Source organism: Sinocyclocheilus rhinocerous, unplaced genomic scaffold (genome assembly GCF_001515625.1).
Source record: "Sinocyclocheilus rhinocerous isolate Xijiao unplaced genomic scaffold, SAMN03320098_v1.1 scaffold1085, whole genome shotgun sequence".
Lineage (NCBI taxonomy): Eukaryota > Metazoa > Chordata > Actinopteri > Cypriniformes > Cyprinidae > Sinocyclocheilus > Sinocyclocheilus rhinocerous.
In genome coordinates, this window is record NW_015659401.1 from 960,558 (window position 1) to 985,654 (window position 25,097).

Consider the following 25,097-nt stretch of genomic DNA (forward strand, 5'->3'; position numbering starts at 1 on the left):
CTGGACACATAAAATAATAATAATAATAATAATAATAAATCATACAAAAATTTACATAATTGTGATCATTTTCTGAGTTTACAAATGTATTCTCACTTTTAGGGACATTTTTGTTTTTTAATCTTGGCTTATTGCAGTATCAAGTGTTAATTTGCCATTGCTTTTATAGGAAATAGTCATAGTAACTGCGATATATCAAACAAACTGTTCTCTCATGATTTCTTAATTATATATATGTAACCTGAATGCTTGGAAAACAAATTCAAGATGCAGAGTGAAAATTTAAAAATAAATAAATAAACAAAAATCCATATTGTGGTCTGAATGCTAAAAGTGCTATAAAGTAAAAAAAAAATTATAATAATAAATAAAAATATTGATAAATCACTGTGTATACCATCAAACTGTACATTTAGTAACAAAACTTACAGAATGTATTGACTACATTCACATTGATGACAGATTAATATATGACTATATTTATCAATAATTTTGGCACACTTAATTATTTGGCATTTTTAACAGAGCATTTTGTTGATGTGTATGCTTCTATTCATTTCACAGCAAAACATATGCAATAATACAATAGGTACTTTTTAAAAACATTTTCCTTTTTTTGTTATGTTCATATTGTAAACACTTTTTCTTTTTTATAATTATAACCGCTACCCTGATTTTCTTGATAAACAAAAAATACAAACAGATTCTTGAAATCAAACAAGTTGATGAAAGTAAGAGAACATAACTGTGGCACCCACTTTTCAAACAGATTTCAAATGTCAAGCATTGCTAGATATTTCATATTAACACCAAAATGTTAATGAATATATCAGAAGAGGACTAATAAATTACAAGATAAGCAACATATTTGGCATTAAAATGTGAAACTAGTAGCTAAGCTCTTAAAAGTATGCTGAGATTATGACTTACAGCTTTAATTAACTGGTATGTAAGCAGGTTTATTTAAAAGCCATTTCTGTGAAAATACATAAAAATACTTTTTCATAGAGATTTTTGTTTTATTAAGAAAAAGACATTTCACATCCTGAAGCAGACGATGGTAAAGTGTGCTTGAGCCGAAATAGACATTGGAACGGCATCAGCTACGAAAACAGACAGACTTTATTAACTTCTCTCTTTTCCGCTCAGAGCTTCTATGAGTTTCAAGTTTGTTGTCTAAAATATCTGTTACAGGGGGTAGATGTCATCAGCTCGCTAATCGAGTGTTTTTGTGTCAGTCAGCATATTTCCACTAGAAGAGTGCATCTTTTGTTATAAAGGGCCAAGGAAGGATTATGTCTCTGTGACATCAAATGAGGCCTCCGTCCTCCATTCAGGTGAGAGATAGGGGAAAGAGCGACAGGAAAGAGAATATAACGCACTCTATTGAAAACCATTGTGTAAGGCACTCGGCAGGTTCTTATCCATCAGGAGAGATCAGTCAAACTGACGTTCATTCCCACACCAGGTCTAACAAAGGGCACCGCATGTACTGATTTGGGGAACTCAGGACTCATCACACGTCCATTCTCGCCAGTACTCCCAGTAATAGACAGCCTCGCTTTGCTCCTCATAGCGTCCGAAAAGGTCACCTGTAACACACGCACATAGACACGAACGAGGAAACAAACATCCACGCACACACACCAAACAGAGAGATGACGGAAAGTTAGAGCGTATTTCACAAACTGGCTTCAAGCTTATTTTTAAAATGTTTAGTTGAAAATGCAGACGTAAATTTGATGTGGTGGAAAAACATCAAAAATGAGGAGCAAAGTCATGAGCAAACAACATTTAGAAAATCATATCGCAAGCAGGAAATGAGGGAGATGGGTATGGAAGCTTGTTTCTGTCATAGAAAATAAAAAGGTAATTGCAACTTTTTATCTCATAATTCTGACTTGTTTTCTCACAATTGTGAGTTTATATCTCAATTTTGCAAGTTAAACTCATACATCTTGCAGTTCAGTTTTCTTTTCTTTTTTCTTGTAATTTCAAGTTCTCACAGTTTGGACTTTACTTCCACTAGGTCTTAACATCTCACAATTATTGACTTTTTTATATCTCAGTTTATATCTCACAATTCCGAGTTTTAATCTCATAATTCTGGCTTTTCTTTCCCCTCTGTGAGCTTATATCTTGCAATTTCAAGTTATAAACTCAGAATTTAGATTTTACATTTCAAAATGTGTACTTTTTTCTCTGAATAATGATTTTACATCTTGTTTATATCTCATAATTCTGGCTTTTTCTCACAATTGTAAGTTAATATCTAATATCTAATATCAAAAGTTATAAACTGAGTTTACATCTCGCAATTCTTTATTGGTAACACTTTACTTAAAGCCTTTAAGTATAATGCATTATAAAGGGTTATTAAAAGATACAATGCATTATAATTATTGATAATGTGCATTGTAATACGCTATATCTTGTTGTAAATAATTATAACTGATTTTAAAATGTATAGTGTAACAATGAATTGAGAAGTGTTATAATGTATTAACTGTAGTTACAATTATTCATGAGATTATACAATGGATTATAATGTGCATTACAAAGGCATAATTAATGCATGAAACCTACTTATACATAAAGGCTTTAAGTAAAATGTAACCCCCCCTTGTAATCTTGTAATCAATTCTCACACTTCAGACTTATCTTTTTTTCTAGGTCTTAACATCTCGCAATTCTTATATTTTTCTTGCAATTCAGAGTTCAAATCTCGCAATTCTGACTTCTGACATATAAACTCAGAATTGCCAGAAAAAAAGTCAGAATTGTGAGATAAATAGTCACAATTACCTTTAAAAAAAACATTCTGTGGCAAAAATAAGCTTCCATAGAGATGGGAGATTCAACAACAGTCATACATGACAATGAGCTTGACAGAACAAAATCACACGAGATGTACAAAAAACTTTTCTCTCCAATATATGTGCAGTGGACTGAGAGGAAGTTTTTTTTCCACTAGGAACACCAGTGCATATGATCCAGTTTACAGTCCAAACCTCCTCATTCAATAGAACATTCAGGGAATGGAACAGATGGAAGCCAAAAGAAGCGTGCACTGGGACAGACTGGAATGACGGCCGCGTATCCTACCCCCTTAAATTTTTACACTTTCGATCCCATATACGTTGTACCCTTCCTTATAAGTGGCAAAATTCTGTGAATTCTGCGAGGAAGTGGGATTAATATTCTGTGCATTCTTTGCCACCTTCATGCGCTTGGCCTCGGCTCGGGACTTGTAACAGAACTCGACCAAGGCCACCAGCATGGCCAGGCCCAGGCCGCCCACTAGGATGTAGAAGACCCCAGCCACATTGCTCAGGCTGAGAGCACTGGTCTTCTCCTGTAAATGCATACGAGACATGGGTCAGCGGTCAGGGAAAGTACAGGATTTCAGTAATAAGCATTCATACTTTATGCATAAATAACAGTATATTTAAGTGGCAATTTTTGTGGATACAAATGCACAGCTCAGGACAATAATGCTAAAACAATAAATCTACTAAGTAGAATGTGCTGCTGGTTATTGTGCCCTTGAAGCGATGCAATGGGGGCATTTAACAATTCTGCTTGAATGGGATGGATTTACTAAAGCCTTTAACAATCGCTTGAAAGTTGTATACAAAACCAACATTGTGGCTTAAAATCACAGCTCTTACATTCCTGCATGCTAATGGCTGTAGTAAATATTATTTTTTAGTTGAATTCACAAGTATAGCAGGGGTTAATGTGCTATGCTTAGCTGTGATATGAATTGCGCTTGTGTAAGAAAGCCTACAGGACCATTTAAAGGGATGCTCAAGAGAGGCATCAGGATGGAAGGCATAGCATTAGACACGGGGAAGCAGATGACAGGCATTGTGGGCAGAAGGCAGGAGTTTAACACACAAAAACACACCCACAAAAAGGTCTTTAGGGGATAGGGGCTGTCATTTAGATATTATTTTCTAAATAGTAGTGTACTGTACTGTGCACAAAATGACCACACATAAAACACACAACACATAGATACAGAGCTTACTTTTGTGAAATACTTTTTTGCACTGTAAAATAACTTAAGGATCTATCAACCTGTTTTTTTTTTAAATAATAATAAATAAAAAAATTGGATTTTTATTTTAAAAAAGATTTATAAAATAAAGACATTTCATTGTTTAATTAACAATTTAACCACTTTTTATAAATAATTTAACCTTTAAAAATTTATTTTGTTGATTTGTATAATTGTATGCAGTTTGGTTAATATTTTTGACTTGAATAAAAACTGTTAATTTAGGATAATTTTTAGGTTACCAGAAAAAAAAGTTTGTCCAATAATAGCAATAAATTGGGGTTCCAAAGTTTTCAAAATATTAAGAAAAATATATTGATAAATATACCTAAATTGATCAACCTATAATCTAAATATTACCTGTGGTGGTTACAACCCTGAAGTTGAGGATAAACTTTGATTTATATGGCTATGCAAAGAGTATTGTTTTATATACACATTTTATGTTGTATCATAAAAGTGCAAACATGGCAAAGCATGATGTATCAGGTTTCACATACTGTACATATACATATTTCAGTAAGCATAAAAACAGTACACCAACACTATACGACAATTGACAAAACAAAACAAAACACCTTAACACACAGTGAAACAAAGACATATAAGAATCTTGGACACCCTTGTAGATGGTCCTACAAATGACCTGAGAGAAATCATGTTCATTCTTGAACAATTTGAAGTCTTTTGTCATATGTGCTGGATATGAATGTCTGAGAACTGCTATTCTAAACTTGGCACAGCTCAGGTCTGCAGGTAATAGCAGGATCTGTGATTCTCAGATTGAGAAGCTGGAAGGAGACCACTGGTTGTGTTACAGATATTACAAAAAGTGCGTATGACTGAAGTGGCATGCATTACTTTTTTAATTATCAGTGGATGGTACCAGATATTAGTAGCTCTGCAGGCATTAGTCAAAGAATCTCACCAAGGCATCTCATGCTTGTCTGTGCATTATCTGTCTAAAATAGTTTTTAATATTATTATTATTTTTTAAGTCATTATTATTTAAATATGGGCAATTCCCACTAATCAAAAGTGTGCTTGATCACATAGAACCTGCAGCGACTAACCTTACTTCCAGAGTCCTTGGCTCCACATTCACCTTTATCGTACCACCATTTGTTTTTCAGCTTGTCTAAGGTGCCTTGCTCACTGAGTTTCAATACTGCAAGGTTTACTGGCGTTCTTCACGTGGGAAATAACATAAATAACATTATCAATGTTATTTTATGTTATTATTACATCAACTTTCTCTTAGATTTCACCTTTTCTCTCCTCTTTTCTTTATTGCCATAGCGATTATGACGTTGATGCGCCATTTGGCCTAAGCAAATGCAAGTTTTGCAGAGCCAAATGTGCATTAACGTATCGCCTGAAGTAAGCAGCAAGGGCAACATCGATGTGTGCTGCACACGATGACCAATCAGAGAGATTTGGTGTTTTTGTTTATGTGTGTGTCCTCTAGCAATGGTTAGCAATCCTTAACCTGTCAGTGTTGTAGAAAATGCCCGCCTTTGGACTTTTGGTTCCTGTGCTGTTTTGCTGCTTACTTGAGTGTTGCATTGAGTTACCCATCACTTTGCTCTCTGGGGCTGACCTTGGAATCACCTCCCCCGCTGCCGCACTCTCCCTTGTCGTACCACCATTTGTTTTTCAATTTGTCCAACAGGCCTTGTTCATTCAGTTTTAGTACTGCGAGGTTAACCGCATTTCTTGAAACGATAAAACATAACTTGTAAGACAGGGTGAGCCAACTTAGCAATTGTCAATGGTCCTCTTTCAAACCTGATGATTGCTTTCCTCTTTTTCAGCATTTTAACAAATAAGAAGAAATCATATCTCCTCCCTTTCAAAATATGAAGCTGTTAGAAAACATTAGACTAATGGCATTTTTTAGGTGAGTTTAACTGATTAAAGTGGCTCAGGGTGCCGTGAATAGAGAAGTTTAACGCAGTACTCACATCCATAACTAATAGCAGTGGCCTGCAAGTAACATTACTAGAAGAAGGACAGCAGAACAGCAATAAAAGTTGGTTATAGCTTCATCATACGTAATTCAATCTTCTCCTAAGGCCCACCCACCCAATTCCTAAATCTGTCCAGATTGGTTTCTGTTCACAGGAGGAGGAGAAATTGAATCCCACTAAATGAAGACTGTCTCTAATAAGGCTGAGAAATGGCAAAATTAAATACATTTCAATCAAATATCAGCATATCTTCAATAAATTCATTAACATTGGTAAACCCAAGCAGTGCCACCTCTTGCATGAATATGGCTAAATTTGGTTTGATCAGCCAAATTGGAAGTTCAAAGCACATCTTTGTTAATGTTCTTTAACAAAAAATGTGTACTGCAAGGGTTTGGTAAAAAACATTTCAGAAATCACATTATTAGAAATAAGCAAAGACAGCAATAATTTGTGAATATAGAAAGATGAGAGACATGATAGGAGAGGATATTAGACAGAACCTTGAAACATTCAAAAGACAAAAAACAAGACAAAACTTGAAAAGACAAAATCTCAAAGCTATAAATCTATAGATTAGCATTCTGTTAAACTTGAATTTAAAGCATGAACAAATGTACTAATATAATGTATATCTGTAAGATATAGCGTAATGAGGTATCTGAATATATAATGTATATAAAATAACAAGTATGCATAAATAATGTAGATATAAATAATGTTTTGTTTTTTTTATGTGTAAAAAATCTGCACAATTAATATTTTCCTTTTAAATTTTTTTTTTTTATTGATTTTTTTATCCATTATTTATTTGGCTCTAATGTATCCGCTACCACATCTATCTCTTTTATACAAACCAGGACACATGAGCACAGCTACATCAGGGTAGGTGGGATACTATAACAACATTGGACACATTGTTATACTATTCCACCCACCTTAATGAGGATCCTTTGGGGGTGGCGATGCCGTAGCCTTTGGAGTCCAGGTTCCCTCCGACCTTCATAGTGTCACAGGGTTTGCGCTGCTCGATGTACTCGTTCATTGTGGACTCCAGGAGGTATGCATACTTCCCCTTGGACTTCCTCACCCGCATTACACCTTCTGCTGTCGTCTTAACAAATACAGAGGGCTCTGCGCTTTTCATGTACGTCCACATTTTGTCAAAAAGAGCGATTTTGGAACGCTGGAAATGAAAAAAGACACCCCGGATTAATATAAACTCTTTCAAATCTCTAACAACGGTTAAGCCAAACAGGTATTTTCAGTTTACTGTGACTACAATCAGCAATGAAGCTTGGGATTTAGCATTTAGCTTAGCATCTTGTTTTAGCCTCTAAAACATATAACAAAAGTGTGTGTTATTTCATCAGTCCTGTTTAAAACTGACATAAATAATAGTAAAAAACAAATTGCGAATGCAAAATTAAAGAAAAAGTAGACATATGGATTAGGAATTACAGAGAGAAAATGGCTCTTACCCTGAAAAACTCTTTTGTTGAACCAGAATCTAAAGTTCCATAAGCAATCTCTGATTGCTTTGCTAAGTCCTCTGCACTCTCAATTGGAGACACCATCCTCTCCACTGTAAGGAAGGCAGCCAAGTTAGCCGTGTAGGATGAAATTATGATCAGGGTGAAAAACCACCAGACTCCTCCAACTATGCGGCCAGAAAGAGACCTGATGAAAAATATCCAATGTGAATCATTAGACATGACAGCATGATCATCACAGTTAAAAATATTTTTCACAGCTAAAGGCTACAATAAAAGCAAAATGCGTTCAGTCTGACATGCAGCTCCATTGTATTGCTGAAACTGTGACGTCTTATACTATTTCTGAAAAGATATTTATGTAAACAAGTTGGTGACTAAGGACTTTGAAGTCAACAGGAAGTCTGAACAGATGCTTCACTAATGATTTTAAGGTATTTGTGAAAATTGCTGCTAGGCATAATTTTCTTCGCCTGCTTAGATGAGTCTGTCATGCATAATGAATAACGAACATCTAAATATGTAATGTTTTATCTTACGTTTATTTTAGTGTAGCATATTTATTTATTTCAGCATAGATATAACTAATAATTCATCTTAAATCAATAATATCTTTTGACCAAGACAATCAAGGACCAAGTAATCTACAAAGTGATTACAAAAATGCTTTTGCTTTTATAAAACCAGCACGTCTTAAAGAAACTGCATGCAGAAATATAAAGAAGTTTGAAGACCAAGAACAAACCTTGGTGAAATATCACAGCCTTGTCTCATAAAAGCTCCAAGAGAGAACCAAAGGCTGTTGAAAATCCCAAACTCGTTGGTTGATTCGTTGGTCTGTATCTGGCCATCCTCATATTCCTCTGTGTGCCACTCATATGGACTGAAACGACTGACCAGGAAAAGCACCACGCTTACGCCGATGTAGGCGAACACGATACACATCCAGATCTCATAGGCCAGAGGGTCCAGGAATGAGAAAACACCAGGCTTGGATTTCTGAGGCTTCTTGATCATGATGGAGATGCCCAAACTCATGAATGGCTTTGAGAAGTCAATGACTTCTTCTCTGACTAAAGTGATAGTCAGTGGAGCCACTGCTATGTCAGCTTTCTAAAATCAAAGAGATTTAATGTTTATTGATCATAGGAAATGTTGATGTTAATAGTTAAGACTACTTTTCAGACCGACAGAAACTACTTATCAATTATGCCCAACTTTCTTACCCCATAAACCAACTCTCCAACCATTCCATTCCAGATCTTCGTCTCTGCATCTCTGGCTCCATATTTGCCATCTCCTACTATTTTCAGCTGATATTTAAATCCACAGTGTTTTGCTATTTCAGCTGCCAAGTCCACACAGTACCCCTCATATCTTTCATTATCCACAAAAAGGTCAGCATTCTTCTTTAGCATTACATACGGCGCTTCCTGATAAAGACAGCAGGGAACACCTTGTCAAAGAAGTGTGCTTTACTACAGAGCACATATTTCAATGCTACAACATTTAGTATGGACAACCACAACTGATACCTACTAGAATAGTGGTGACGATCACAGTCTTGTTTTCCAACCCCATTGTATCATTTGGGAAGAGATCAGACTTTGTCACAACCATTTTATCAACTTCATTCCAATAGCCAATCTGAAAAAAGAGAGGCATTTGAGAGTAACCTGTAACACTTATGACGTGAAGTAATAAATGATGCATTCCTTTCTATACACTTTTCTTAGAACAAAGCCTTACCTTAACTGGTCCATTGCTTTTCAGTTCCATGACATTGACGGTGTAATTTACCCTCTTTCCATACTGGTCAAACTGAATGTTACCAGTGAGACCATCAACTCTCACCTGTATGAAAAGTATATGACAAGAGAGGAAAATCATTTTTGAGGGATTATTTCTTTTCTTTTTCAAAGAAAGGTCAAATATCTGTGGCCTCCAAAAGTGACAATCTGGGATTCAGAATCTTATTTAAACAAATATTTTATTTTACAAACACTTTAACGACCCAATATAAACAATAAAATTATATAAATTTGGTTGTACTCATGGGGCAGGTTGGCACAATGACTTGTCACCTGTTTTAGGGCACGCTCTATCTCCACCCCTTGTGCCCATGGTACAGCAGGATTGGCCAGACAGTCTCCAGTGTTAGCTCTACGGGAGATGTCAATTCGCTGTTTGTGCAGGTAACGGAAGGCCTCAGTCATCACCTGAACTGCGTCATACGTCAGTGCTGAAGTGTACTGGATACAGAGAGAGAGATAGTGAGGAATTAGTTAAAAGGGTTGGAGAAGAAAATCAGAAAAATAGTTTATATAGTATTTTAGGTGATATAGTATTTCTAGATTTAATGTGTATTCCAGGATTATCGTCACCAATTCATAAAAACGATATTAGATCATAATATAAACATTAAATACACATATAGGGAAGCCATGTTCACATTTATTTGATAAAGCTGTCTCTGGAAAGAATAACAGCAGTTATATGAATTTCATTACATTTGAATTTGTTTGCTACCTCAATGTATGTTCAATTCAAATTCAGGATTGAACTGTAATTCAAAAGGTGTTCTCAATTCTAAATGACACATTTTCAGGATTCATTGGTAATGTAAGAATGAAACACTTGATTTCAGTCCCAGGAAATTAAGCACCTACTTAGTCTTCGTAAATTGGCGAGAAGACAGATGAGACTACATTTTATCTGGAGTAGAAAATGACTAACAAGCTTGTCCTGCAAATGGCCTGAACTATACAGGCGTTTAAATGAAGAGGTTTTATGTTCATGTAGCAATTACCTGAACATCTCTTTTAATCATATTTAGTGAAGCTGTCTGAAACAGTAAAAGGGACAGTCACACACACACACAGATCTCACCCGTATCTTGCTGTCTGCTCCAGGATATTCTTTTTCCTCCAGGGCTTCCCAGCGCTGGTCAAATTTAGATACCAGGGGGTCATCGAAATCCACAATCTGAAAGCCTGACACATTGGCTCCACCGTATTGGATTTTTGAAAGATCTCCATCCACAAAACCCTGAAAACATGACATGGTTTTCTCAGCATTTTTGCACATTTTCAATAAGACGTGTTGTTCTTTGGTAGTGTTACATTTTAGATAATTTACCAAGTTTGCTATGATGTAGTGATATCCTTTCACATGCCTGCCAATAGTTATGACCTGCAAAGAGAATAATGAAGCTCATCAAATCAATGAAATACAAATAAATGAAATAAAACTACATTTCATAAATATATTTTAGATAATGACAAGAGAATGTGTACTGCTTCACTATGCCAGCCAGAGAGATGGACTGAAATAAAAGCAGCTTGAGAGGTTTGTGTACTGACAGCAAGGTACTTGTGATGTGCATGTGCAAGTGTGTGTAGATAAAGCTATATTATTGAGTCCAGATCAGCTGAATTGATTCTGGCGGTTGGTTAAACACACTTCTGCAGGTCTTAAATACAAATCAATAGCTCTTCCCTGAGGGTGCAGCGAGTGTGAATGAAAAACCCATCTCATGAGGACTTTTCTGCCCGCTAATGGTGTCTGTTTGTGCTGCCTAATTAATGATTCATAGTTATGGTGCTTTTAAAATGTACTAAGTTGCATTAATTGTAATTTTTATATTGTTATTTAAGTATTATGTAGACTTGCTGTTTATATAAAGATGAAAAAATCCTTTTGGATTATCAAGTTATTTTTCTTTACATACACTACTGTTTAAAGGTCCCTTACACTCACCAAAGGTGCATTTATTTAATAAAAAATGTTAAAGTATAAATAAAATACTATAAATACTGGGAAATATTTTTTACAATTTAAAATAACTGCTGTCTATTTTAATATATTTTAAAATGTAATTTATTATGTGATGAAATGCTGAATTTTAAGCAGCCATTACTCCAGTCTTCAGTGTCACATGATCCTTCAGAAATCATTCTAATATTCTGATTTAGTGCTCAAGAAACAGTTATTATTATCAATGTTGAAAACAGTTGTGCTGGTGTACGTGTGTATGCATATATATAAGGTGCATATATATATATATATAGTTTCCCCCCCCCAGAAATCTTTTATGATTACACATCTCTTTTAATCATATTTAGTGAAGCTGTCTGAAACAGTAAAAGGGACAGTCACACACACACACAGATCTCACCCGTATCTTGCTGTCTGCTCCAGGATATTCTTTTTCCTCCAGGGCTTCCCAGCGCTGGTCAAATTTAGATACCAGGGGGTCATCGAAATCCACAATCTGAAAGCCTGACACATTGGCTCCACCGTATTGGATTTTTGAAAGATCTCCATCCACAAAACCCTGAAAACGTGACATGGTTTTCTCAGCATTTTTGCTTGTTACATTTTCAAACAGTCATGTTTTTCTTTGGTAGTGTTACATTTGAGATAATTTACCAGGTTTGCTATGATGTAGTGATATCCTTTCACATGCCTGCCAATAGTTATGACCTGCAAAGAGAATAATGAAGCTCATCAAATCAATGAAATACAAATAAATGAAATAAAACTACATTTCATAAATATATTTTAGATAATGACAAGAGAATGTGTACTGCTTCACTATGCCAGCCAGAGAGATGGACTGAAATAAAAGCAGCTTGAGAGGTTTGTGTACTGACAGCAAGGTACTTGTGATGTGCATGTGCAAGTGTGTGTAGATAAAGCTATATTATTGAGTCCAGATCAGCTGAATTGATTCTGGCGGTTGGTTAAACACACTTCTGCAGGTCTTAAATACAAATCAATAGCTCTTCCCTGAGGGTGCAGCGAGTGTGATTGTAAAACCCATCTCATGAGGACTTTTCTGCCTGCTAATGGTGTCTGTTTGTGCCGGCTAATTAATGATTTATAGTTATGGTGCTCTTAAAATGTACTTAGTTGCTTTAATTATTATTTTTAGAAGTATTATGTAGACTTGTGATTGAAGACAAAAATTACTTTTTGATTGTCACTTTCTTATTTTTTTACATTACTGTTTAAAAGTTTGGGGTCTACAAGTCTCTTATGCTCACCAAGGGTGCATTTATTTAATAAAAAATATTAAATTATAAATAAAATACTTTCAATATTGGGAAATGTTTTTACAATTTAAAATAACTGCTGTCTATTTTAATACATTTTAACATGTAATTTATTATGTGATGAAATGCTTAATTTTCAGCAGCCATTACTCCAGTATTCAGTGTCACATGATTCTTCAAAAATCATTCTAATATGCTGATTTGAAACATTTCTGATTATTATCAGTGTTGAAAACAGTTGTGCTACTTAATGTATTTTTTTTCTCAGTAATCTTTGATGATTAGAAAGTTCAAAAGAACATTTATTTGGAATATAAATTTTTTGTAACATTATATATGCCTTTACATTAACATTATATATGTCGCTTTTGATCAATTTATTTAAAATTGATTATTGGTTAATGAAATCTTGCTGACCCCAACTATTAAATGCTGAAGTATTTGTTTTGCTTTGATTTGCTTGTTTGCATGCAATGTCTGCATTATTTCAGCACCCATACAAATGACAACGACCTAAATACATATGCAGCTAAACCAGCACATATTAGGAGCATATTTTTTTAGCTGAAATACTGCAGGCTAAGGTGATAATGTCATAATGTTGATTACATCAGAATTATTAAGTGTTTATGCATACGTTGATATGTATACCTGGTATTTTTTTTCTCAGTAATCTTTGATGATTAGAAAGTTCAAAAGAACAACATTTATTTGGAATATAAATTTTTTGTAACATTATATATGCCTTTACATTAACATTATATATGTCGCTTTTGATCAATTTATTTAAAATTGATTATTGGTTAATGAAATCTTGCTGACCCCAACTATTAAATGCTGAAGTATTTGTTTTGCTTTGATTTGCTTGTTTGCATGCAATGTCTGCATTATTTCAGCACCCATACAAATGACAACGACCTAAATACATATGCAGCTAAACCAGCACATATTAGGAGCATATTTTTTTAGCTGAAATACTGCAGGCTAAGGTGATAATGTCATAATGTTGATTACATCAGAATTATTAAGTGTTTATGCATACGTTGATATGTATACCTGTTCCATGATATCTTTAACTTTGTCCTGCTCACAGTCAAGGATGATTCTCCGCTCCTTCTTGTTTTCTAGGTCCTGGAAGAGTGAGCGATATGCTTCATCCTTTCTCTCATCCTTCATGTTGCCCACGTTGATGGCGGTCACCTGCCATTTCTTCTCTGCTGCTGTGTCCAGCACAACTTGGAGTGTGGTAAGTCCTGATTATGATGAAGAGGAACAGATTAGGTTTTTGGAAGATGCTAGGAATCTATCAAAGCTACAAAGGTCTAATTAGGCTGATTAAAAAGAGTTTTAATAAAGGTACCTCTGCAAAGAAATATGCAACATTTCAGATGCTTCACCTTTTGGATTGTTTGAGCTAGGCAACTCATGATATGTTATTTTTCTTATGTAATTGTTTCCATTTCTTTGCATGATTCACACCGTTTTGAAGTACTGGTTGCCAGTTACATCCTTAATAATACTCCACGGAGGATTTGATACAGATAATAAGGCTCTAAAATTGGCATTTTAATTTCTGTCAGTCACAATCAATCTAATATGCTGATTTGCTGCTTAGAGTTGAAAACTGCTTAATTTTTGTAACTGTGATCACCCCCACCCCACCCCTTATTGATTATATAAGACACTTTAAAACAAAGCAAACCAATAACAGAAGATAAAGTCAAAGGAAACAAGGAGCAGTGACTGTCTTTAATATCCTTCAAGCTCAAACAAGAAAAGAAATCCAGACAAAGTTTGCATTTAATGACCTGCTGAAACAGGGATTCTGGTGCTCTAGCATGTATTCCAGTTGTAAGCATATTTCTCTGTTGTTATTTTTTTTGTCATGCACCTGTCCCTGATGACAACACATCACCTAACAAGCACGAGAGAGCATTTGTGAGGCTGTATGTTTGTGTCAGTGTTGCTCTGGGTCCCTTGTCTCATGCACTTCAGGACCACGGACAGTGACACGTCAGATCCACATGGGCAGCAGGCAGGGTGAAGAAATTACCCTCAGCTACAGTCACTTCACTGCTCATCAGTATCCAGTTCAAAAGCGATGCTGGCATTTCCGTCAGGTGAGTGATGAAGAAAGTATCTAAAGAGATCAACTGTCATGCAGAAAGCAACCAACATGCTGTAAGAATCCATCATGTCTCCACATCCACACCCCTGAGCAAAACTCTAAACTGGAACCTTCACATAATTTATATAAGCACAACAACTACAACCCTGGCCACCAGTCACTTCACTTCCACACTCTGTGGTTTAATGAAACAGGGTGGTGCTCTAGCATGTATTCCAGTTGTAAGCATATTTTTCTCTGTTGTTATTTTTTTTGTCATGCACCTGTCCCTGATGACAACACATCACCTAACAAGCACGAGAGAGCATTTGTGAGGCTGTATGTTTGTGTCAGTGTTGCTCTGGGTCCCTTGTCTCATGCACTTCAGGACCACGGACAGTGACACGTCAGATCCACATGGGCAGCAGGCAGGGTGAAGAAATTACCCTCAGCTACAGTCACTTCACTGCTCATCAGTATCCAGTTCAAAAGCGATGCTGGCATTTCCGTCAGGTGAGTGATGAAGAAAGTATCTAAAGAGATCAACTGTCATGCAGAAAGCAACCAACATGCTGTAAGAATCCATCATGTCTCCACATCCACACCCCTGAGCAAAACTCTAAACTGGAACCTTCACATAATTTATATAAGCACAACAACTACAACCCTGGCCACCAGTCACTTCACTTCCACACTCTGTGGTTTAAAAATAAAAGCCTTTCTCAGACTATAAATTATGCATTTGTTTCCTGCTAAAGTGCTCAATATCAGGTTTGAATAAACTCTTTAATAACCCATCAGCCATTTCTTTACTAAAACATGCACAAGATATTTAATGCAGCAACAAGTGTGTATGCCTCTGTGACTTTCTATCTGTGGTTATCCAGGCTAAAGAAATGCAGTAGTGTGTGATGGACTTATGAAAGTTCAAGTTTGATTTGATAGTTTGTTTGTTTGTTTGTTTGTTTGTTTTTTAATAAAGCAGTAATTTTATTACTTTTATACATTTACTCATTAAATCGATCAAAAGTTAGAGTGAAGACATTTATTAATATTTATATTTCAAATGAATGCTGTTATTTCTTAGAAAAAAAAATGAAATCCTGAAAATCCACAAAAATATTAAGCAGCACAACTGTTTTCAACATTGATGATAATAATAATAAATGTTTCTTGATCACCAAATCAGCATATTTGAATATTTTCTGAAGGATCATGTGACACAAAAGACTGTAGTAATGACTGCTGAAAATTCACAGAAACAGAAATAAATAACATTTTCAAAAAAAATTAAAATAAAATTGAAAATACAGTAGTTATTTTAAATTGTAATAATATTTCACAATATTACTCTTATTGTTGTATTTTTAATCAAATAAATACAGCCTTGGTTAGCATAAGAAACATCTTTCAAAAACAACAACAAAAATCTTACAGACTCTAAATTTTTGAGTGGTACTGTATATTGCTATATATAAGCGCATATAAGCTAATGACACTGTTGTCTGCATTGCATAAAAGCGCTATAGAAATAATATATTTGAATTGACTTTAAACTCTGTAAATTATGTTCTATGTTCTCTTCTTCTTCTCCCTGTATTTCACATGTCACAGCATGTAAACCATCTGAAAATATATATTATCCTATAAGATGCAGCACACATCCTATTATGTACCCTCACTCTTCTGCATTATTTGCACAAATGGAGGACTGGAGGAATATTGGATGTGGCATTAAGTTTGCATTTATGTCCAAATCTCACCAGTGGAATGCATCATGACCACAGGCGCTGTGCTGCTGCTCTCACACAGTAACACTGACACATTAATAACACACAGAGCACAGTGGTTGCCATGGGAATGCAGCGTCGATCGACCTAATTAGTATGACAAGTGATGTAAACGTGTGAGTCAAGGTGCATATTTCATCCCACATACACCACCACACGAGTATGAAATAAATAATGCAGATTCGGCCCGCAACAAAAGCAAACAGTCACAAAGGCATACATGCAAATGCACACACAAAAAAGTTTTTTTTTTTTTGTGAACACAGGGTTATGTATGCATTATTAATATCCATATATGATAAATAACACAATGTGTGCATACCGATCTTCATCACAGGAAAGTTAAAAGTAGCAACCTCACAGTTACTAAAACATCACCATTACAGACATTTGACACCACAGTCCTTAGAGACTCACGTCAGCTATTCTCATTTGTGCCACACAGCTCTCAACCTCCACAACCAAAGAAAGTGAGAATCAGAGGATGACTTAGAGGGAAATGAGTGAGACAGAAAGGGAGAATGTAAAAATGGAGAGTGAGAGAGACAGACAAGCTTGAGACAAATAGAAAGCTGAGAAACAAAGGCCAACAAACACAAAATGAACCTTTAATAATGCCCACAGGATCCTGCTCACTCCAGCTCAAGGTGCAACATAAACCTGTGTTTTATTGTAGATATGCCTTTTGACAGGCTAAAAGCCATAAAAATGAATATTCTGAATACAACAGCCATAATCCCATCAGCACCATCAAATATTGTCAATTGCTTTTATATAGCATCATACTACTGTGTGAGTTATAATACTGTCCCAGGCCCTGTGCCTTTTAACGACGCCCTATGCTGAATCATCCCTATGTACCACCTTTAAACACACATAAGTGATGAGGCACTTTACTCATATTTATTTTAAAATGCTAAAGAAATGCCTTCATCAAAAAGTGATCATTTGGGCTAAACAACAATCCAGCTGATGTGCCTGAAAGCCACCCCACTGGCAAACCACAAATTGAATCCTATTTAAAAGTAAATCTGTCATTTCTCCTCAGCCCACACACGTCACTTTCATATGGTGTTGAATAATGCAGCGCAGTGCCTTACCTCGGTCACTGTCGTACAGGTAGGCAAACTTGTTCCATTTGTAGTACTCAATGAGACTCAGGAGAGGTCCTTTGATGTCTGGTCGCATCTGAATGATAAACTGCTGATTTCCATCCAAGGGAAAGCTTGGTGTGATGAAAGAGACGTGAAGTGTCCCGCAGAACGACGTTATTGTGTTCACTGACTTTTTGTCATAAAATCCAAAAATAGCATAAACTCCTCTTGAGAACTGAGAACAGACTGAAAAAAAGGAGAATCAATTAGAATCTGATAGAAAAGTAACACATTATGAGAGTCTTGCAAGAACTGTAGAAGTTCATTTGTAAAAATTCTTCCCTTTTTCTTCAAGATTTCTGGAAAAAGTCATTACAAAGTGATGCTCATCGAGTGAAGTGTTTTCAAGAATTATGTGAAATTAGATTAGGAAAAAAACTACATAGAGTTAGCACAAGAGTCAATTTCATTAACAACAATGCGGTTCATTATTACATTATTGTTTGATCTCAAAATAATACTTATGAAAAAAATGAAAACATGGCATAAACAAAAATGCAATGTTAAACAGTAAAATAAAATAAATTAAAATAAACATTCAGCTATATGACTCCATACATGAAATTATACATTTTTAAATTGCACTATTTTATTGTTATATTATTTTAATTACCAAAAACATGAAAGAGTCACTAGACATGTATTTTTAATCATAAAGATTTAGATACATATCGAAAAGACAATGCAGATAAATATAATCTTTTGATCCACTATTTTTTTCAATGTTGACTAATGGGATGATGAAATTAATTCTACTTTGGAAGACTGTAAACGTCTTTGTTCCTAAATAATGTGAAGTCAGCAGAAGTAAAAGATTAAGATTATTACTGAAGAATGGCATAATCAAATTTATTGATGAAAGACGCATCCCAATCAGTGTAATCAACTCAAGGCCTTTTAGTTATGAAGACTTGCTGACCAAATTATGACTTTATGATTGAACAGAGTTAAATTAGTGAATTCAAATCCCATAAAAAAATAGAGGGTGGTATTAACATTTTTTTTTAAATCACTGCCATCTTGGTCCTGTTGTCTGGTAACAGCCTCAGGAGTATATAAGCAAGAGCAACAGTATTACTAATAAGGGATGTTTGCTGGCACCTAATGAGTCATTGTGTCACTCATGCTGTGCATCCTCATAAATCACACCAAGACAAACATAGGTGTAAAAGACTGTAAGTACAGTGCGTCCTCATGTTCCTGAGGTGGTACAACATACTGTAACTGGGCCACCTCTATATCAATGACCATCTGGCTCTGAGCCTCTGGAATTTTTTCTTCCATCCACGACAACAGCTCTATTTTCGTTACCACCCCCAACCCGGACTGTCGCTATTTCCCAAGACACCTTTCAGCCTGTCACCTCCACGTATACATTTCATACGATGGAAGCTTCTCCATGGCATTTTACAGATCATAAAGCAAAAGTATGCAGCTGCTCTTAGACCTGTCCTTAATGAGTATGTTGCCCAGCACTAGTAGTCAAATAAACTAGGTCAAGCAGCATAGTTTAAACCATTTATAAACATTAAACATCCTTATCTCGAACCAGTTTCAACATTTGCATTGATCTAGCACTCAGATTGGCAAGAAGAGGTCAGGTCATTTGATGGGACAGGGCAGGTCATCTGGTAAATAGTTGATGAATCAACAGATTCTGGCATTTTACATTAGGTTGCTATCTCGGCCAATGTGCCAATGCTGATACAAGCATACACAGCAAACTTTTATAAATAGTCAATGCCAATGTCATCCACAAGACATGCTTTTAATATACCCATATACCACATGAACTCCATGAATATTTTTTTTTAATTACCAGCTGTATTACAACAAAATAGGTAAAAAAGGATGTCAAGTACAGATAAAAATGCATTTTAAACCAGCTGTATCACAACAAAATAGGTAAAAAAGGATGTCAAGTACAGATAAAAATGCATTTTAAACCAGCTGTATCACAACAAAATAGGTAAAAAAGGATGTCAAGTACAGATAAAAATGCATTTTCAAATTGCCTTTCCTCAGGCTATTACTGTATAAAAATAATGGGACTGTTTTTTTATATTGCTCCAATTATTGCTTGCAGTTGACTTCAGTACATTGAGTGATTCTTCTATTAGGGGAACTGTTCTGTTCCCTAGTATGAATTGAAAGAAAAAATGCAAATATTCTAGTTTTAAAGGGCAGATTATAATAGCCTCAAAATTATGTCTCTTAATTACTATTTCCTCTATTACAAATTTATAAAAAAGCATTAAAACCAGAGAAGTCCAACCTTGCACTTTTACCTAAGAATTTACTAAATTATACAGGTATTTTCAGTGCATTTGCAGTACTGTATGTTTACAATTTTTTTATAACAAAGTATCACTGTCCCCAATGTTGCTGTCTTGAGCAAAACACTAAAAATCCTAGAGAACAAATGTAAAAATAAAATATATATTTTACATTTAATATACATATACTAATATAAAATACATATTAAATGAGAAGTATCTTTACTTTAAGTAGTATATTTAGCAGGGCAGTGGAGTAGATAGCAGACATCTGTAATTAATTAAAATATTTACTCCGTTGTTGTAAAAACAGGTGTTTAGGCATCAGTGCCAAAGTGTTCCATATAATAATTTTAATTTAAAAAACAACTGATTTCTTTTTTATTATTATTATCTTAAAAAAAAAAAAAGGTGAAATGGAGAGATGGCTATTTTTAGTGTTCATAGTGCCTCTATAATTAAAGAATCCCCTATGCAACCCATATCTCAGTACGTGTGCTATGTAATGAACACAAACTTGAGACTTAAATGTTTGTATGGGCCAGTCAGTCAAGTGTGAAAGAACAGTAGATGTACGTCTTATTAAAGTCTTTTAATCAAGAGCAAGACCGCCACCATTTACAGAGAGCGAATGAGACTCGAGAAGCCATTAATGGCACTGTCATATACGACTGCTTTTCAATGGCATAGAGTCATTAACATACACACTGAAAAAAAAGATTTGTTGGATTTACTCAATTGAATTATGGACATTGGTTCCACACATTCAGTTTGAGTTCAGTGTCCTACGTATTTATGTGGTTTCATTATAATACTTTTGTGTCAATCAGATGTATTTTCAAAAAGTAATGTGTAGAGCTAATTTTAATTAAGTAAATCAAACAGCAGAAAAAATCATTTTACGTGAACACCATATGTTGGAAATCTGAATCAGTTTGAACATTTTCTTGCAAAGTGATTATATCATGTTTTGATGACTGTGTTGAATTTCATTTAGACTTTACGCAATAAATTTATGTTTGCATCTCAAACATAAATTTATTAAGTAGACTGTAAGTGTATTGTTTTAGTAAATTCAGTAAAACTGCTTTTCCTTTTTTTCAGTGCAGAAAGAACTCTAACAAGTGGAGTGTGTGGATAAATTACTTCATGCTGTTAATAGCTGCTTATTTATTTTATTTCTTGTCATTATTACTTTTGCATTTAATCAAAGAAACACAATAAAGACTGATCTCTCTTAAAGGATATATCTGTATATACGTTCAGTCTTTAAACTTTGCTTCTCTTGAGTGCATTTCATATCTCTAGAGTAAAAGACAATGAGTTAACGAAAAATACCATGTAAAAGAACATAGATTGCATGGTTTGGATGGAAATTATTTTAATTTAATTCTGCCAAGGAATAAGTATTAGGTCGCAATTTTCTGCAGGTCTAAAGGAACCGTTTGTTCCAAACTCATACTCAGATAATTCATAGTGTCCAGCGTCGGGTTGCACCAAAAATTCAGAGGTTCATAAACTGGACTGTAAAATGGGGTCGGAACAACATGAAGGTGAACAAGTAATGACAACATTTTTCAATTTTTGTAGTTTAGCCTTGGTCACAGAAATTAGTGTGTCTTCTATGAAGATTACGACGGTCCAAACTCTAGATAAAGCTCTGTATGGGCTCACTGGGCCTGATCATAGTGCTGATATTAAATGTGTCCTGGTGTAATGAAAGCAAGGTAACCTTCAGAGAGACACAGCGAGATGAGAAAGCGAGAGAGCAGAACGCCTGTAGTGGTATATTTAGCTGTCCTCATTAGTTGGCCTTATTTTCTTGCATCTGACACATTCTGTTCTATAAGGCTTCCATTTCCTGGACCTGCGATCAAGTCTGCTTTCAAAATGTGTTTCTTGATGGACTTGTAAGCTGGCTAAGTACATTTTAGTATACATTATATTATTTAATGCACTATTTACAAATCATTTTCACTCACCTTTGATTAAATAATTATATTAACTAAAGCGAAAATTGGCACAATATTGTGGAATATAATACACATATAAGCACTAATCACTTGTTTACACAGATAAATTGCATAGATGCCGCTCAAAAGCATTATACATACTACTTTATAAGACCTCATTATCATTTCTAATTTGTTGTTTGTACTAATTTTCTCATTTGTTTGTTTATATTGACTGAAAGTGTGCACAGTAAGTCTAATTAAATGTTGATTTGTTTGCATGATAGCTTCTAGTGTTCCTCCTCCTCTCATGTGTTCGACATAGCAATGTATCGCATATGCCACCTCTGCTTGCCAAAATATTTCATAGGGTTTGTGCTGTTAGCAAACAGAATTGTGGTTCCCTTTTCACGGTCGGCAGTACATTACTCAGTCACTTTTCACAGTATGATGTGCTAAGGATGTGAATGCTGAAATGGCTGGTTTTGGTCAGGTTTAATAGGCTGTGGCTGTTATGGTCTGGTATTGTGTGTGTGTGTGTGTTTAAGTCCGTATGGGTCTCTTTGTATAAAAGCAAGTTTATGTGAGCAGACATGTCTGAGCGGACACATTCCTGCCTTTGGTTTAAGAGGAGCATTGTGGGGTGGATGTGGTTCTCACAGTCTCTTCCTGCAGCTGCTCCATGGAAACACAGAGAGCCTCAGTCCCCTGCAACCCTCTTGTTTACAGAGACCGGATAGAAGCATGCTAAAAAGATAGGGGGAGGTAAACCAGACAAAAGCCTGACCTTTGAGACCTAACCTAAAAACCTGATTTTAAACACATGGGGCAAAAGTTCACATGAAACACATTTCAACACATAATCATGCCATCTGGAAATGGAGAGTGATTTTCTGATTCAAAACACAATGTTTTTTATAAATTAACAAATGATTTTAATGTGATCCCAATTATTTCAATAAAAAAAATTAGGGGAAAAAAAAGATTTTACCAATCTGACACAGCAATACTGGCTCAGCCAATAGTGTTTGTTTGGGGCGGGGCTACCTGTGTGATCAGCCAATTGCAGACAGAGGGAGTGTTTCAGAAACCTGACTGAAAATGGGTCTTCACTCTCATTTTTTCCCCCACTTCCATTTGGTGACACCAGTGGTGTAAAAATTACACAAATCTACTTTAATAGTCTCTTTTTTAATCTCCTCGGGACAATTTGAAATAAGGAACATTTTTGTGAGAAAGAAATCATTATGCTTTTATTAAACTTGTAAAGTTTATAAAACATTGATGTAGAAGTACCACCTTTAGGCTGGAAAAAATTCTGTATTCTTAAATTAGATTCTCTTCTTTATGAGAAAAAATAACTCTTCTGGATCAATGATCAGCAATATTACAGCAAAAACTACATTTAAATGTTGTAGTGGTTGATAACAGTCCAGATTTTATTCATTTGTTGAATGTGGAAATCAGTTTTATTTTAGTATTACTTATATAGTATTATTGCATTGTATTAATATTTTTGTTTATTTGTTTTTTATATATATATAATTTCATTAAAATTTAGCTTTAATTAATTTTTTTACTTCAGTTTCAGTTTTAGTCATTTTAATACTTCAGGTTAAAATTATTTCATTTCGGTTAGTTTCCAAGATAACATTTCTAATTTTCGTTTAAGTTTACATTTTTAATCTTCATTCATGTTTATTTTATTTCAGCTTTATTTCAGTTAGCAAGAACAATTTGTAATAGTTTTATTTTAGCAGATCTGAGTGCACAATCAGTGAATTCTGGCACAAATAAAAGCCTGAATGCAGAGCAGGTGCGTGTGACAAAAACAGGCAATGAGGAAATTCTGCAAATGGCTGGATGAAGAGAGTGCTGTGCACTGATGTGTCTCAGCATCTAATAAGGTTCTGTAATTAGCTCAGAGTCGGAGTCCAGTATAATAAACACATGAGACTTGATGTTTGCTCATTATTGACATGCTGTTACCATAGCAACAGCAAGCAAGAGGGAAAGCTGAATGTTTCAATGGCTGTGAAACAAACTTGAAGAATAGAGGGAATAGACTGATAAAACATGAATTGATTAAAATCATCATTTTGTTTTAACACACCTTACAGTACACCAGTGGGAAAATAATTTTAATGCAAAGACTCAACTACTTTTTCAATTACCAGTGTATTATAAAAAAAATCACCCATGTTCAATAAGCAGTTAAATGTATTAGCAATAATTAGTAGAATAAATATTTCCTCCAATAAGTAATATAGGTCATTAGCCTAATTGGAGGTTGTTTGCAGTTGCCAAGCAACACAGCAATATGGCATTTTCATATAGAAGATGTGTGATTATAGTCATTTTACAGCAGCTTTGAACACAGCACATCCAATCAGAATTTAGAATTAAAACACTGTTTTTTTTTAATATATAATAGTGCTTTTATGCTAATTTTAAATATGTCATCAATTACAACATGAGCTTAAAATAATGTAATTGTGTAGACTGAAAAACCGAAAGCACTTTGGGTGGAAGTTATTATAATGCAATCAGCATGAATACCAGCAAAGCTTTCAGACTTTCAAACACTGTTCTGAATTCACTTCTGAGAATTCCTGTTCAAACATGCACACTGTAACCACAAACTAAGAGCAACCACTCTGATTAGTCATACTTAATTTCAGTCATGAACACTTTAAATGGATTACAGCAGGGCGACAGCGATAGATGCAATTTCCATTATGTAAATGCAACCCTTTAAAGGAACCCAGCATCTCCATGGTGACCGTCGAATAGAGCGTGTATCTTTCCTGTGTGTATGCGTATGAGTGTGTGTGAGTTGATTTCACACTCTGGCAGGACAAATCATATTCCACCCACACATACAAACACACACACACATGTTCTAAAGGAGTTCTTCAGTGGCGAGTGTACAAGCTTAGAAACAGATAGATAAACCACAGGGTGTTAGAAAAGTCTTCCTATAAGGGGAAAGCTCATCACTATGGAAACAATGGCACAGTCTGGAGTGCTGGCTGTGAGGGATACTAGTTGGAAGTCCCTTCGTTTCCTGTGAAAAAGACCCAACAATGTCCATAAAATCTGCACATTTCAAGTTTTAGGATTATTATCTCAGCAATGATAGTGTTTGTCTGGAAAATGTTTTATTTCTTTGTTTACTAGGTCATCGAATATGCTTTATGTAACCTAAGCTCAGGTGCCCTTAATGCAATTTTTT

The 25,097-nt window shown here is 35.0% G+C and overlaps 1 protein-coding gene across 5 annotated transcripts in view; it reads right to left on the reverse strand.

Annotated features, from left to right (window-relative positions):
• Positions 1–256: 256 nt before the first annotated feature.
• The window catches only part of LOC107723812 (glutamate receptor 2), a 38,721-nt gene continuing 13,880 nt past the window's right edge, over positions 257–25,097 (reverse strand). The window contains exons 3-16 of one of the 5 annotated variants that reach the window (XM_016532511.1): positions 17,581–17,820; positions 13,640–13,836; positions 11,958–12,011; positions 11,704–11,862; positions 9,611–9,778; positions 9,276–9,380; positions 9,066–9,173; positions 8,753–8,959; positions 8,272–8,639; positions 7,515–7,713; positions 6,972–7,219; positions 5,137–5,251; positions 3,221–3,355; positions 257–1,592 (exon numbers count right to left, since the gene is read on the reverse strand). In XM_016532511.1, the coding sequence (XP_016387997.1) occupies positions 1,428–1,592; positions 3,221–3,355; positions 5,137–5,251; positions 6,972–7,219; positions 7,515–7,713; positions 8,272–8,639; positions 8,753–8,959; positions 9,066–9,173; positions 9,276–9,380; positions 9,611–9,778; positions 11,704–11,862; positions 11,958–12,011; positions 13,640–13,836; positions 17,581–17,820 (2,468 nt within the window). In that variant the 3' untranslated portion in view covers positions 257–1,427. Of the gene's footprint in view, positions 1,593–3,105; positions 3,356–5,136; positions 5,252–5,663; positions 5,779–6,971; positions 7,220–7,514; positions 7,714–8,271; positions 8,640–8,752; positions 8,960–9,065; positions 9,174–9,275; positions 9,381–9,610; positions 9,779–11,703; positions 11,863–11,957; positions 12,012–13,639; positions 13,837–17,580; positions 17,821–25,097 lie in introns of those variants that run through there. The other 4 variants (XM_016532510.1, XM_016532513.1, XM_016532512.1 and 1 more) reach the window with 4 other exon arrangements.